This window comes from Hippocampus bargibanti, linkage group LG08 (assembly GCF_051943395.1).
Source record: "Hippocampus bargibanti isolate YZ-2025 linkage group LG08, ASM5194339v1, whole genome shotgun sequence".
NCBI classification, from domain to species: domain Eukaryota; kingdom Metazoa; phylum Chordata; class Actinopteri; order Syngnathiformes; family Syngnathidae; genus Hippocampus; species Hippocampus bargibanti.
The window spans coordinates 16750780-16768072 of NC_142741.1; the positions used below are offsets into that span (position 1 = coordinate 16750780).

At 40.9% G+C, this 17293-nt stretch overlaps 1 protein-coding gene across 1 annotated transcript; it reads right to left on the reverse strand.

The window, feature by feature from the left end:
* Positions 1–5: 5 nt before the first annotated feature.
* On the reverse strand, positions 6–12071 carry cdc16 (cell division cycle 16 homolog (S. cerevisiae)). Its single transcript, XM_089003180.1, has 18 exons — positions 11848–12071; positions 11645–11699; positions 10769–10866; positions 10542–10580; positions 9874–10011; positions 9431–9590; positions 8849–8943; positions 8247–8380; positions 8083–8162; positions 7596–7645; positions 7459–7532; positions 7253–7378; positions 4678–4830; positions 3751–3814; positions 3090–3151; positions 2876–3011; positions 2171–2261; positions 6–622 (listed from the first exon to the last, which is right to left on the reverse strand). The coding sequence occupies exons 1-18, from the start codon at positions 11980–11982 to the stop codon at positions 366–368; spliced, it is 1947 nt and encodes a 648-aa protein (XP_088859306.1). The 5' UTR covers positions 11983–12071; the 3' UTR covers positions 6–365.
* Positions 12072–17293: the final 5222 nt, after the last annotated feature.

The window sequence follows — 17293 nt, forward strand, 5'->3', positions numbered from 1 at the left end:
AGTGGTTTGATTTCCCGTTCAAACTTTATACACTTCTTTCCAATTATGTCAAATACACAAACTCATACTAAAAGACAAATGCATAATTTATTGACTGGAGTTCCTTGCACTTTTGTTTATGGTTGCGTCTCTGATGTCATGATGAAAAATCCGCAGTTACTGCTGAGAGGAAAATCATTAAAAAAAGTGACGGCAGTCTTTGAAGTTCTGAGGTTAAAATTGTGTTCGCTCCAACCAATCCAGCATCTTTGGGAGGCCGAACTTGTAAGTCCAGATCTCATTATAGACCCACAAACAAAGACAAATGCGAAATTGCCTTCCACTCTTGGTTGAGTTTTCTGAATGACAACCTTCTTGCGTTGAAATCACATGCTGGTGTCCGACAGGGTATCCAACATGACGTCGCTTTCATACATATCGCATTCCAGCGCCAGGGACAGCCGCAGGGGCACGTCAAGGACCATCTTGTCCTGGTGGGATAATGGCGTTTCCACCGCCATGGCGCTGGTCACGTCCTCCAGCCGCGGCGAGGTAAACGTTTCCGAGAGCTCTGACGCGTTGAGCGTCTTCATCAACGTCTGCGTGTTGGCGCTTCCTCGCACCTTGTCGCCGATGTCGGTGCCTTTGGGAAAAAGAAATTCTATGATGACTTCCATTAAACAGCAAATTAAGGTTATGGAGATGCATAGGTACTTTCAGAACTAAAAATATATTAATTCTCCATTTTTAACAGGAGATCCTTGAAACAGGAGTGTTGGAGGAGAGCGGCCTTCTCTGCTCCGCGTGTTCGTTAATATCGGATGATGAGTATTTTGTTAATCCAAATAAAAGCTGGAGTCGATGAACAGTACCTTCGAAGGGTTTAGTGCAGAATATTCCGGACACACATGATTTACAGACAATGGCTGCATGATCACGAGTGTGTTCACATCATGGACACAACATATTTATTATATCAGAAGGGCGGTATCAAGACTATGGCGCGACACCGAGGCGCCATTCTTCAAAAACAATTCCTAGCTTTTATCAGTCTGTCTCCACAAAGTCTCCAGTGTGCAGTGCATCAAGGTTAACAGATGGCTCAGTAGGTTGTACAGTCTAAGTAAATATGGCAGAAGATACACATCGTGACATTATTGAAGATGCACATCATTACATTGTTGAAGACGCAAATCATGACATTATTGTCATGACATATCATTGAGAAAAGATAAATACCATGGCAGAGGTTTAACTAAAGAAATTATTATTTAAAGCTAGCAACCACTCATTTGACAACAATGATGTTAAAATCTTGGCGAAAGAACATAGATGGTTTGAAAGGGGGGTAAAAAAAGCGATTCTCATAAAACAACTAAATCCTTCATTAAACCGGTCTGGTGGGGTGAGGTTTAATGAGGTTTGGATCGTTCATACAATAGCCTGCTTAAGCAGAACAGTTTAGGCAACATTCGTAATGTTGATGAGGTGATACCGGTGGGAGTGGGGCAAATAGGCCAGTCGTTAGTCAGGAATGTAGGAACAATCAGTGGCGCCACAGGGAGTGGTCCTCTGCTCCCCCCAACCTGAGAGTAGGGACCTATCATAGCTGGGATATATAAATAGGGCCGATACGACCAGTCAGACTTTAGTTCGCTGACGAAGCCTCTTGGATAGGAGGCGAAATGTCCGACACCTTCAAAAGGTACAGATGACGGCTGAAGAAAGCTTCTCATCGATATTATTATTATTATTAAATTATTATTATAGTAGCATATTTGACAATAAAGCTGACTTTCACTTTTTTTGACTTTGATAATTTGAAATAGTCCTTCATAGGCAAAACAAAGATGAGATAATTAAAAAAAAGAATGCCATGTTAGGATTTCCCCTCCAAAAAAGTAATTGGAAGCACAGGTTAAGCAGTTTGAATAAACTGAGGTGAGCGATTAACTTTTATTTACACTTTTATGACTGTTGACAATCCTACCCACACGTGAGTGATGAGTCACTGCTGAAACAGTTCACCTAAGTCACGAGAGATTTATTTAACTTTTTTAAAGATACTTAATTTAAATTCATTTTAAAATGTTACTTTTAAAAAAAGCAGGTTTTGCTCAGCAAAGTTTAACACGTTTCCAGTTGTTTCACAGGAAAAAAGTTAATATGAACAAAAACAAGTGCAATGTACCTTCGTAGGCATCCGTTTCACCAATGTACATGTCGATGCAGTGCCCAAGCATCGTCACGGAAAACGTGTCATCTCGTTTCAGTCCAAGCGCCTAAAAGGAGGAGGTGAGGGGGAACAGTGGTTTTCAGTAAAATCTGTGAAAATTACCATTTGGTGACGTGACGTTTTGGTTTAGTACACTTGGACCTTAGTTTGGTAAAATGTATAAAAATGAACATCAGAAGAATTCTCACATAATTATTAAACATTTTGTGACAGTATTATTTGTATTCAATCATTAATTAGAGATATACCTTTGTTTTTCTCTCCATGCCAGCAAAATATAGTGGCAGAGAGAAACAGTCCAATAAGCCTATGAACTTTCAAAATTCCCTGGCGACAAGAAAAAACTGTTGGTGAACCTTTGACAAACATGCGACTTTGAACGTAACCTACCCTAAGCATGGATACGGAACTTTTCTACCATGGACAATAGTTGCCCTTGTTCATCTTGCAGTGGTATAAGGGATTAGCACTGTGAATGATAATGGTATACGTATAATGACAAGCTATGCAGTGTAATTACCGTACTCGCATAAATAACAGTTCAAGTAATGTCGTATATGAAGCACATTGAATGAATTAATGAAATCGATGACTCTTTTGGCCAAAAGATGTACCCACTGTCGTGACAGGTGAAGTAGTTTGATTAGAAAAATTTCTTACTGTATGGAAGTAGTCGATAGCACTTTCAAAGTCACCCATGAGGCTGTGAACATATCCTATTGCGGCATAGGTGGAGGCGTGCTGGGGGATCAGCACCAGCGCCTGACGGTGGTACTCCAGAGCCTGGTCGTACTTCCTGCACAAATGCACATCAGAGCTTTCTGCAACCAATATTCCAGGGCAAATTTAACATGAACAATGCCATGCGACCTACTTGAGTTTGCGACACACGTGACCCAGGTTGTTTAATAAAGGCTCCCACTTGTCTACGGTGACCTTGAATGGAGATGTGTCACAGTCAAATGACATATGACATGGATAGGTACAACAATCATCATTCTAAATGAAAGTACTTTAAACTAAATTAACATGAACTTTAGATTAAACAAAATAGGTTTTTCACTTTGTGTTTGATAAAAACAGTGACAAAAAATTTCCCCTTCGATATGAAACGTAGGTAACTTAAAATTCCTCATAAAAATCCTAAAATGTTATGTTAAAAAATAATACACTTAATAATACACTTTTAAATGAACACAACATGAATGGATAAAGGAAGGGAAGAATACAAACAATATTAATATAATTTTAAATGTCTAAAACAAAAAAAGTTCTTTTTTTATTTTTCCTTTACCTATTGTGGGCAGCTATTACCAGGAGAGGTAGTGATGCTCGTTGCCCACTACCGTCAGGCTATTGAATGGATAGACCCAAAAATCTGGATTCACCCATTTTTAATGTTTGTATCTATATTTTATAATTTATATTTATTAACATACTTTTTGTTCTCCCATGTCTCCCTTTCATAATTTTGCTGTTGTAAATTGGTAATTTCTCCGTTGTGGGAAAAAGAATGGTTTTCTTATTTTGTCTACCTCATTCCCGATGGCTTTAATCTTCTCCATGGCGTCCAGAAAATACCTCTCGGACATCTTCCAGCTGAAAAGCAAATGTGGAAAATATTTTACACAACTTCACATTCACAGTGAGCCCTTTTTTGGATTATTGAAATGTCCATTAAATACAATGAATGTCTTAAAGGACAACCAACGTCACTTTTTTGTTTCCTAACTGACATCAGAAAAACGTTTTATAGCATCTAAAATACCCAAAACACGCAGTATGATATTTTTATTCAAATGCAAAACACCAATAAACATGACTTGAAGTGTCCAAAATCTACAAAAAATTGAGCTGCGCATTGGGCATTTTTAGAAAGACCCGCCCCCAGTTCGTGACATCACGCCAAGACGTCTTGCATTGCTGGAGAATCTAAACAATGGATTCAGATTCAGATAATTTGCTTTCTTGTTACACATCCAGTTATGAATATGATTCAAATAGTTCTGAAGAGGAAAGCATACATGTTAAATAATTTATTCTGTGTCATTTTGAGGCATCTGGACTGCAATGTAGCGTCCCAGAAAAGAGGCAGAAAATGGCGACTTCTTGTAGACATGACAGTGTATTGCGTTTCCACAGGCTGATAAATTCCTTATATGGAGCTTGGACGCCCTCTTCTGGCGCAGCACCAGGTTTTCAGACCAAACAAGCATTGACGTGATGGAAGGACTGCTGCATTTTTTTTTTTGGTCAGGGGCGTGCCTTCTGTGACGTCACGTACGGACTCGTCACCAACTAAAAAAAAAGACTTCCGGAATATTCAGCACGTAAAATATAGCTATATGCGGTGGAATCTTTGTAAAATACGCTCATTAGAAGTCATTTGAAGCCATTTCACAAATTATGGACATAAGTTGTCCGGAGACGTTGGTTGTCCTTTAAGCTTGTGTATGACTCACTCTCCATTCTGAAAAGCAACCACGGCCACCTCGTGAATGACAAATGGGTCCTCCGGAGCGATGCTCAGCGCTTGACTGAAGAAACGCTCGGCTAGCTTGGAATTGTTGGTCAGGCCATACTCCAGACCAATGTACAGCATTGGCAAATGACACCTAGAAAAGGAAGATACAATACAATACAATACATATTGATTTATATAGCGCTTTAACAAAAGCTGAAGATGCAACAAAGCGCTTGATAAGGACAGGTATCATAGACAGGAAAAAAAGCAGTCACAGTTGGTAGAAAGCACCAGGGAGAGAAACCAAGATCAAGTCGGAATCATGCTGAGTTGAATACAAAAGAGTACAAGTGAGTTTTGAGACGGGTTTTAAAGATGGGCAGCGAGGGGGCATGCCAAATGTTCAGTGGCAGGACTTTCCAGAGAGTGGGACCAGAAACAAAAGGCTTGATCTCCTCTGAGCCCCCGTTTAGTTTTTGGTACATTTAATAACGTCTGGCCAGTAGACCTGAGGCGTCAGGAAGGTGTGTAGAAGTGGATGAGCTCTGAGGGGTAAGGAAGACCTAGTCAATTTAAAGATTTTAAAATAAATAATAAGATCTTGAAAAGAACTCTAAAACATATAGGGAGCCAGTGAATGAATGCCAGAGCAGGAGTTATGTGCTGCTTCTTACGAGTACAAGTCAAGAGGCGAGTGGCAGTATTCTGGATGCTTAAAGGAGGATTGGCTGACTCCAAAGCAAAGTGCATTACAGTAATCGAGCAGATATGACAAAGGCATGAATTACTGCTTCAATGTGCTCATGAGAAAGATGGTCTTATTTTAGCGAGTTGCCCAAAATGAAATAAGATGGATTCAACAAGAGCACAAACAAAAAAGATATAAATCGCTCCTGTCAAATCCCACTCTGTTTTATTTACTCGTTCTGCACCCTGGTTCAACACTCATCGCTGCTCCATGAAATCGAAAACAGGCCAGCTTGAAAGACTATCGAAGAAAAAAGTCAACGAAATCCACAAGCATCTTGGCTCCTCTGTACCCCTCCCCCAACCTTCCTACCCCCTCTCATCCTTTATCTTCTTTTGATCTCCCTCATCACTCTACAATCTCGAAACTCATAACTAAATCCAAGAATTCTTCCTGTCAGTTTGATCCCCTCCAAACAGTTCTGGTCAAATCCTGCGTGCCATCTCTCCTTCCATTCATTTCAGCCATTATTCACTCCTCGCTGTCTTCAGGAATCGTCCATGCCCCCCTCAAAACGGCGGCTGTCACACCAATTCTGAAAAAGCCTGGATCTGATACCAATGACTTCAAGAACCTTCGCCCCATTTCTCACCTTCCTTTTATTTCCAAAATTCTAGAAAAGTTGTCTCCTCCCAGCTACTCTCTCACCTCTCCCAGAATGATCTCTATGAACCATTCCAATCTGGTTTCCGGCTTCTCCACAGTACAGAATAAGCACTCTTAAAAGTCACGAATGATCTTTTGGCAGCTGACACCGGTTTACTCTCCATCATCCTTCTTGACCTCACTGCAGCTTTTGACACCATTTCTCATCCCATCATCCATATATGGATGATGGGATGAATATGGATATGAATATGGATGATATGGATCAAACTGACAGGAAGAATTCTTGGATTTAGTTATGAGGTTCGAGATTGTAGAGAGATGAGGGAGATCAAAAGAAGATAAGAGATGAGAGGGGGTAGGAAGGTTGGGGGAGGGGTACACAGGAGCCAAGATGCTGGTGGATTATCTTGACTTTTTCAGAAAAGAATAGAAGGAGAGAATTGCAGGTGTCAGAGGACTAAAAGTGATGCATTATTGATAAGAAGGTGAGTGGCAAGATCAACAGGTACTATTACACTAACTGTGAGGCACCTTTGGAAATGAAATACAAGACTTGTCAGGAATAGTGAGATTGGATCACAATTAAACACGGGATGAATCTTTAAGAAGTTATCGTTTTTTTATTACATGTAAATGGACGATATTGCCCGGAGCATTTAATTTCTCACTGGAGAAAGTACCAGTGAGATGGCAGTAATTATGATGCAAAAGATGGGTCTTTTTCTGAATAGATTTTCTTAATCAGAGCAAACAATATTTTTCAATACATTTTCCACAATCTGCAATGTGGAAATTATATTATAGTATAATACAGTGTATATAGAAATTTTTCACACCCAAAACATTTTCCATTTTTGTATCCTAAAACTATATTCCAAAAAGTATTGACTTTTTCCCAAATTTTACGCACAAAAACTCGTAATGGGAACATAACCTTTGGGGAGGTTACTGTTTACAAGTGTACAAAACAAAAATCACAATAATTTACACTCTCGGTCATAAAGCTCAAAAGTGAGCTGGGCAAACTAGCCGCCAGCTTTACAGATGAGCTGCTGGGAGTGTAAAGACATCGACAGCAACACAGACGGTAGTCATTACGATTGTGATTACAACCCTCTTCATCACACCACCAGCCATTAGGGGCATTGTGTCTATTTAGTCAACAGCACTAGTTTTGCATATGGATAGAAAATGATATCTTGAGTTGTGGGAGTACCCTTTCATCAGCTGTGCGGCTGTGAAGTAGGCGGCCATGGCTTGGTCATGCTCACTCTCCATGGCAAAGGAATGGCCATAGGCAATCCAGGCCGGACCATACGTCCTCTCCAGAGTGGTGGCTTTGCTAAGGGGCGGGTAAAAAAAATTTGGCAAACACTTTACCCCAACAACATGGTCATTGTTGCTAGCCGGTAACATAAATACCTGAGGTAGCGACGGGCATTTTCATTTTTATGGCCGACCATGAGATAGTAACAGCCAACAGCGAACCAGGATACCTGGAAATGTGTTTTTTAGGTCATAACGGCAAATGAAAATGGCGTAGATGAAGTGACACTTACTGGATTGTTTGGATACAAGTCCACAAGTTTGTGCGATAGATAAAATAACTCTGTAAGACAAATACACACAGGCATACATAAAATGGAAACATTAATCAATGGGTCAATACAGCAGAAACTCCAAGAATGTCATCTCCTCCTGCTTTTGCGTGCCAATTCCACAAGAATATGTGAATTTCAAGGTAGCAATCACAACTTTTACACAAGCAAAACGACATGCTGTATAATTAAATTATAATAAAGACTCCTGACCCTTCGAAGACACATGACAGACTCACAATGAAGGTAGTCACTTTGTGCCATATCGTATTTATTGGTGAAATTAGTGCACGACAAGTGTATTAATGTTCAGTAAAATTAATTTGTGTTCAGCACGTCTCAGACACACACAACAAAGGTTTTATTCGGTTTAACTTTGGTGGATAAACTGTATGTATGTACAGTGAATGTTGCTCAAGTGGTTCTGAAAAGCAGTCGTATACGCTACCATTTGCTTTTCCCAGCTCTACTAGAGTTCCGATGTGCACTGGTAAACAGTTAGCATGGAAGGGGTCTTTGACCATTACCCTAAAAGATAAAAAAGGCAATGACAGTGAGTTAAAGGCACTTTTGAATAACCACCACACACAAACCGTGTGCCAGACTACTAACGTGGAGGTTAGCTTGTAGCACATCTTGAAGTCACAGTTGTAATAATGCCTCTCGGCCAGGGACACAACCACATCCAAGTTGTCCTGCAGATTGTTCACCATGGTAGGCACCACCAGGTCACTGGGCTTGTTGTACTGTTGTGGCAAAGATGAGTGTAGACACTTCAGCACAGCCACAATCTTAGAGAATTCTTTCTGAACTGTGTTAAAATGTTGGCCTCGTGTTTGCCTTGCCAATACATCTTATGTGGCGGTGCCAATAGAATACAAAAACCTTATGTGTCTTTCCGTATATTTTTTTTCTCGATAATTACTCTTATGTACAGTGGACCAGCATATCCACGGTTCAGAATGTTTCCGCAAAAACACACATGCACACACACACAAAAAAACTCTTTTTTTCAAGATTGTTTTAGGGGTGGAGGAGTTCACATTTCCCTGTTTTTTGTTGAAAATGCATTGTTAATATTTATCTGTTGTTTTTAAAGAATTCTTTCAAATAAATACCCTCCAACCCCATATCAATTCAATTCCCTTCATTTACATGTGGATTTGTGCTACTTGTGGCCCAATCCAATCCCTATCCCCTGCAAACCACTGTACCTTCTTTAATTTATTTTCAAATAGGAAATGAAGCAGCTGCTCCTCTTCTTCGGTGCACTGCTGACTCAGCGGTAGCGAGTGTAGAAAGTCTTTCTCTGTTGAACAAGGTAGCGTATACAGGATTACGACAATTTACAAAGATTAAAACGAAATAAGGACTGTTTAATGACGTGAAACAGTAAGAATAATGGCCAACTTTGGCAAAACAAGTCACAAAGTTCCCCAGAATAAAAATATGGATACATACAACAACGACAGCGTTAATTTGGTCAGTCTCCTTATTATGGATGGAACGTGAATCACCTTTACAGGCTTCTTTATAATACCGCACAAGGTACCTATTCACAACAAACATTAGACAAATTTACCCAAGAGACTGATTATGTGCTTTTCTAGGTGCTGCTGTTTTGGTTAGCAACTAAGCAGAAATGGGATCTGCAGTCAAAGTTAGAACGTAAAACCGTGAGAAATCCACGTGCTGTTTTTATTCCTGGTGTTAAAAAAGATTAGTCGGTCTGAGGGCGGCATATATATTTGGAGATGTTTTGTAACAAGGTGGAAAGTACCAGAGAGCCCTGTTACCTTCCTGGGCTGTCAACATGTGGTGCGATGTGAGAAGCTCAAAGGCTTCAAAGCAGTACACGTCTAGTTTCAAGGCCTCTTTGTAGCTGGAAGTGGCCAGTGGCCGGTTGTCCATGGCATCATAGATCTTGCCACGCAGGAGGCAAATGGAGCTGCTGATCTGAAAGATGAACACTAACCTCAGTCCACTGTCAATACAACACTCGCTGCCTCCTGCCTCTTGGCTCTAAAATGTGCACTGGTAGATGCTTAACCCGTTTTTTTTTCAAGGGTGGTTAAGCCTCGACTCAGTTTCAAAAGAATGGATTTTACCATTTGGCAGGAACCAGCAGAGCCAGCAAGCATATCAGACTTTCTTTTCAATAATGAAATGTGGTGTTTAATGTTGAGCGGTCAGTGGAAATATTTAATTTGTGATGAGAGACATAGAGCTTGCAACTTACGGAGGCAGGCGACATGTCCCAATCCTTGTTTGCATCTGGTGTCCCGACCTCCTCCTTCACACTCCTGTCCAGTAGCTTCTTACAACATGCATCCTCTGATAAAATATCCAAGGCCTGCTGGAACTCCTTGGCGGCATACTGGAACAAAAATACAGTCATCCCTTCATTCAAACTTTTAATCATTTTCAGGAAAATTATCATACAACGAAACCTCTAAAATCAAACACCTTCACAAATAATTCACAAAAAATGACTGGATATTTGTGGAAAGACTACTCATTGAAAGTCACAAAAATTTGGGTGTGTGATTCCTGTAAGACCTCGACTTGTTCAACCACAGTTTGATGAGCAACAAAATATTAATAGCCATAGGCAAAATGGCTATAAAAAGAAACTGGTGGGAAAAAAGTAAATTATGTGACACTACTAGTACTATTATGAACTTTATTGCGTTTACATTTGCCAAATCTTACTCATACGATGATTTCAATGGCAGTGATGAATGTTTCCTCAAAACATTGCACACTGGCCTGCACAATAAATTGGTTTATAGTGTTGCGAGTTTGATCAATCTTTACTTTTCATGAGGGGAAAAAAACTAAAACTTCGAACACCACCAAGAAATGCATTCAATCCAAGAAATTCCACCACATATTGAAGTAACTCACATGGCACCGTGCAGCGAGATACCGACAAGCTCCATACATCTGTGTAAGAAAGGGTGAATGTGACAATGCAAGAAAATAATAGTACACCTCACTTGAAAAATTGAATGTTTAACAAAGCAGTCACGAAACACATACTTTATTCTATGCATAAACTTTCCATTTGTAGAACTTGGTTTCCACACACACGTCAAAATAAACATTTAGTACAAAGATGCTTCTGGAGTTACCTTATCAAGTTTCCTTGAGCGGAGTGCATGCGAGGCTCTGTGATATTGTGACGTCAAGTAAAGGCACTGAGCAAGCCAGTAGATGTCCTGTGGATCTTCTGCATGTCATAACACCAAAGAGATGCTAAATTTGGTTAGCTACTACTTTAAATTATCTAACCGTACAGGGAAACATTGCAAAACACATATTTGGTGAAACAGAACTACTCTAATGTCATGGTCAAATATTGCCAAGTTCTGATAACATTATAGATATGTTTGACCCACTGTAATTTGAGTGGGGACAAAGCACTCGTGTGCCCTGGCTTATGAGGTGAACCTGCTGCTCGACTACAATCAAATTAGAAACTGGGAAATGTCCAGCCTCAAACAAGCAGAAGTGCATTGGAACACAAATTAATCGATAATTTGGATAAACAATTACTCGTTTAAATACATTGTTAATTTTACAATTGTTCATAGACATTTGCTTAAAACGATTGAAGCTTTGGAACACGCAGATGGTGAATGACATATTTACAAGTTGATATGAATGCAGCACAATAATTCAGAACCGTTTGACCAGTTTGATTGGCTTGTAATAATAACGACCATGCAATCGCCTTTGTCGTGATTGTGGACCCCAGGCGCTTATGGAGCGTGTTATTAACAAGTTTAAATTTGCAAAAACAAGTAAAAATCCCACTAATTTGCAGTTGGAGAAACAACCTGGTACATTAATTTAAAAATCTAAATGTTACGCGAAGCTAAAACCATATATTGCTCTCAGTAACAAATACACAGAGTGACACAAATAGCCGTAAACCAATAATATCTCGTAACATTTGCGTTGACTACTAGAATGGAAAATACTAGACGCCGGCACCGACAACTTACCATGAGAAAGAGACGCTATCTTGTCGGCCCAAAACAGCGCGCTTTGGTACTGTTGCTGAAATGAAATACACGAGTCCCAAGAGTCACACATAACGCATTATGCCATTGGGCTTGAATAAAATTTCTTTGGTATGTTCACTTGGTTTGAATGCAGGCTAACATTAGCTATGATGGTCATGAACTCCACATAGCATCCTTTTTACCTGGTCGATGTACTGCCGTACTCGCTTTCGTAATCTGTCAAGATTCATTTTAAATAATCTTGTTCTGCTGTTCTGCAGTTGCGTAAATATCAAACACGTGCCATACTGAAGAAAGAAGTTGTACTTGTTCGGCATGCAACTAAGTTGTGAAGTACGTGCTAGCCTGTTCTCTGTTTGATATCAAATCCACGGTTTCTCGTGCAAGTGGCGCTCTCGGTGGGTCGTTAAACTCTGCTGAACGTAAACAAGCCCCATGAAAAAGGTTCCGCCACAATTGATTTTTAACTTTCCCCAATTTACCCTCTTTTGAGAAATACAGTACTTTAATCTGAATAAACTATACTTAAATGTACATTATTTCAAACATAATTTCGTTTGTTTTTTTATCTAACCCACTCAGATTAATAATTAGACTCATTTCAACACTCTTAACATCCAAAATGCTTTCATTCTTCAATCTGCGGCGAGTGAAGTAATTTACAGAATGCTAAATGTCAGACAGCCATGACATTGCATTGTTAATAGTCCCAATAACCTCTCTTTGACATTGTTACTTTAATTGTGAAATACAAATATATTATTTTTGTGATTTTTTTAAATGACTGCACGAGTTGACCTTTAAAATTGTATAAAATAATGTTTGTGTGTGTTTATATTGATTTCAGTATTCTACATTTCCACACTGAGGTGAACCATTTCAGACCATTTCTCTAATGAAGACTTCGTGAAGAAAAGGAAAGTCGACAGAGACAAGTCCACCCAATTGTTTTCATTTTGAAGTTGTTCCTGGCAGTGGAAAATTTTATATTTTTTTCACAAAAATATAAAAGAAATGTGTCTCCCTAATTCTCCAAGAGAGAGTAACTGTTCAGGTCATATTCCAGTGATACAATATCAATAGGCACTACTAGACGAAACCACAAGATAAACCCACATTATATGATCTAATAACAGGCCCATCACATTTTTAAAATGTGTTTGAAACAAAACTGATACTCATTTTTTCCCCTCCACATATGACTTTATTTTTGTTTACTTGGAAGGACGACTCTCACGGCACATTATTCTAGGTCGGAGCTCTTTGTTGCTTTATTGTGTTCTCCTTGTATGTTCATTAAGCAATTCAGGAGCCAATACAATCCGAGTTGGGTCAAAGTGAATAAAGCCGGAAGGGAAGCTGGATACAACGACTCTCTAAGGTGGATCCTTATTGTACTCTCCTCTTAAGGTTTGTAGACCTATTTTACTTGAAAGCAGTAAAGATTTTACATTGTACATCCATCCATCCATCCATCCATCCATCCATCCATCCATCCATCCATCCATCCATCCATCCATCCATCCATCCATCCATCCATCCATCCATCCATGCATCCATCCATCCATCCATACATCCATTTTCCAATTTGCTTATCCTCACGAGGGTTGCTAACATGCTGCAGCCGATTCCAGCTGTCTTCGGGAAATATGCGCGGTACAATCGGAACTCGTCGCCAGCCAATTGCAAGGCACACATTGATGAGCAATCATTGACGTTCACAATTGCACTGTGGGCAGTTTAGTGTTCCGATTAGCCTGCCATGTATGTTTTGGGAACGTGGTAGGAAACCTGAATACCTGGAGAAAACCCACAGAGCCATGGGGAAAACATGCAACTCCACAAAGGAAATCTGGAGCCCTGCACCTCTGCACTGTGAGACGGATTTGATGATCAGCTGTTCACTGTTCCGTAGGCCTTACATTATTATTAATTTTTAAAAATTATTACTATTATTATTATTATTATTATTATTATTATTATTATTATTATTATTATTATTATTTTTATTATTATTATTTTGGTAAATAACTCATCACTAGTCACACCTTTGCCATTTAAACTCCTCTCAATTTTATTATTATTATTCTCATCTCATCTCATTTTCCGTACCGCTTATTCCTCATTAGGGTCGCGGGGGTTGCTGGAGCCTATCTCAGCTGTCTTCGGGCACGAGGCGGGGGACACCCTGAATTGTTTGCCAGCCAATCGCAGGGCACACAAAGACATACAACAGTCACTCTCACACTCACACCTAGGGACAATTTGGAGTGGTCAATCTGCCTGCCATGCATGTTTTTGGAGTGTGGGAGGAAACCGGAGAACCCGGAGAAAACCCACGCAGGTCCGGGGAGAACATGCAAACTCCACACTGTGAAGCCGGTGTGCTAACCACTCGACTACCGGGCCGCCCATTATTATTATTAATATTATTATTATTATTATTATTATTATTATTATTATTGATGAGAAGGTTTCTTCAGCCGTCATCTGTACAAAAGTGAAGGTTTCGGACGTTTCGCCTCCTATCCAAGAGGCTTCGTCAGCGAACTAAAGTCTGACTGGTCGTATCGGCCCCATTTATATATCCCTAATGTCCAGACCTGGTGGCGCCGGACACAGCTATGATAGGTCCCTACTCTCAGGTTGGGGGGGGGCGCGGGACACCCCCCTGTGGCCCCACTGATTGTTCCTACATTCCTGACTAACGATTGGCCTATTACACCCACTCCCCCCGGTATCACCTCATCAGCATAACGACCCTCATCAGCATTGCGAAAGTTGCCTAACCTGTTTTGCCTGAGCAGGCTATTGTATGAACGATCCAAATTGAACCTCACACCACCAGACCGGTTTAATGAAGGATTTTGTTGTTTTATAAGAATCGCCTCTTTTACCCCCCTTTCAAACCATCTATGTTCTTTCGCTAAGATTTTAACCTCATTGTCGTCAAATGAGTGGTTGCTAGCTTTTAGGTGCAAATGTACTGCCGATTGAGGCCCACTAGTATTATCCCTGCGATGTTGATAAAGTCTTTTTTTGAGAATTTGTTGAGTCTCCCCAATGTACTGCTCTTTACAATTTTCATTCTTACAATGTATGGAATAAACTACATTACTTTGTTTTTCATTTGGTAGCCTATCTTTTGGATGCACTAATTTTTGCCTTAACGTGTTTATCGGTTTGAAATAAGTAGGAATTTTATGTTGCCAAAGGACTCTTTGTAATTTTTCAGAAACTCCTGCAATGTACGGTACTGCTACTCCTCTCCTTTTAGAATCTTGAGAATTATTGGTTTCGTTCGCTATTCTTTCTTTCTGACATTTGTTGAATGACCACTGAGGGTACCCACAGTTAGTGAGTGCTCTCCTGATATGTTTTGACTCCTTTTCTCTACCTTCAGTGCTAGTTGGTATTAGTTTAGCCCTATGCTGGAGGGTTCTGATAACTCCTAGTTTATGTTGTAAAGGGTGGTTAGAGTCAAAAAGTAAGTATTGGTCAGTGTGCGTAGCCTTCCTAAAGACTTCTGTTTTTAGCGCTCTGTCCTCTTTTATAATTACTTTACAATCCAAGAAGGCTAGTTGGTTCTCTTGAATGTCCTCACGAGTACATTTAATGTTGAAGTCTACAGAGTTGAGATGATCTGTGAAGGATTGAATTTCTTGTTTCTTAATTATGACAAAAGTATCGTCCACATATCTAAACCAGTGTCTAGGTTTTGTCCCTGGGAAGGATGTGAGGGCCTGTTTCTCCATCTCTTCCATGTAAAGATTAGCCACTATGGGTGAAACTGGTGAGCCCATAGCACAACCATGGATTTGTTTATAAAATTTTTCCCGAAATTGAAAATACGTAGTATTAAGGCAGATTTCTAATAATTGGCAGATGTGATCCGGTTTCAGTTTGGTTCTTTCATGCAGAGAAACATCCGCCAGCAGCCTCGTCCTCACCACTGAGACTGCTGCTGGGGTTGGGACAGATGTAAAGAGAGAAGTCACATCGTATGATGCCAAAGTTTCCTCAGGTTCCAATATGAGGTCTTTGATCCTCTCTACAAACCCTGTGGTGTTCTCTACGTGGTATTCTGTGTTACCAACCAACGGAGCTAAAATAGTTTTTAAATATTTGGCTACATTGTATGTAGAGGAGTCAATGCTACAAACAATGGGTCGGAGGGGGAACCCTTCTTTATGTATTTTTGGCAGGCCATAGATACATGGCGTGGCCTCTCCCGGGTATAATCTAAAATACATCTGTTTGTCTATATGTTTTCCTTTCTCTAGCTTTTGGAGAGTATGGGGTACAGGAGCGGCTGATACGGGCTGTTCGGTCCCTATATGACCGATGTCAGAGTCTGGTTCGCATTGCCGGCAGTAAGTCGGAACCGTTTCCAGTGAGGGTTGGGCTCCGCCAAGGCTGCCCTTTGTCACCGATTCTGTTCATAACCTTTATGGACAGAATTTCTAGGCGCAGCCGAAGCGTTGAAGGTTTCCGTTTTGGTAGCCTCAGTATAGCATCTCTGCTTTTTGCAGATGATGTTGTACTGTTGGGGCCTTCAAGTGGAGCTCTCCAACTCTCGCTGGAGCGTTTCGCAGCCGAATGTGAAGCGGCTGGGATGAGAATCAGCACCTCCAAATCTGAGACAATGGTTCTCAGTCGGAAAAGGGTGGAGTGCCCTCTCCGGGTCGGGGAGGAGATTTTGCCTCAAGTGGAGGAGTTTAAGTATCTGGGTGTCTTGTTCACGAGTGAGGGTGAAAGGGATCGAGAGGTCGACAGGCGGATCGGTGCGGCGTCTGCCGTGATGCGGACTTTGTACCGATCTGTCGTGGTGAAGAAGGAGCTGAGCCAAAAAGCAAAGCTCTCAATCTACCGGTCGATCTACGTCCCAACCCTCATCTATGGTCACGAGCTATGGGTTGTGTCCGAAAGAACGAGATCCCGGATGCAAGCGGCCGAAATGAGCTTTCTCCGTCGGGTGTCCGGGCTCTCCCTTAGAGATAAGGTGAGAAGCTCGGTCATCCGGGAGGGGCTCAAAGTCGAGCCGCTTCTCCTCCACATCGAGAGGAGTCAGATGAGGTGGCTCGGGCATCTGATTAGGATGCCCCCGGGACGTCTCCCTCGTGAGGTGTTCCGGGCATGCCCCACTGGCAGGAGACCCCGGGGACGACCCAGAACACACTGGAGAGACTATGTCTCCCAGCTGGCATGGGAACGCCTCGGGATCCGCCAGGACGAGCTGGAAGAAGTGGCTGGGGAGAGGGAAGTCTGGGCTTCCCTACTGAAGCTGCTGCCCCCGCGACCCGACCCCGGATAAGCGGCAGAAGATGGATGGATGGATGGATAGCTTTTGGAGACAGTCAATCATTTCTTTCTTGTATCTATTGGAAGGGTCCCTTTTTAGTTGCTCATACGTGTTAGAATCACTGATTAACCTATTTATTTTGTCTTCATAATCCAATGTGTTGAGCAGCACTGTGCATCTGCCCTTGTCTGCTGGCAAAATAGTAATATTTTTGTCTTTTTGTAGAGTAGTTAACGCCTTTCTCTCTTCTAATGTTATGTTGGACGGAGGAAGTTTGGCACTACTGAGAAGAGCTGATATTTTAATGCGTAGATCATCTGCCTCTG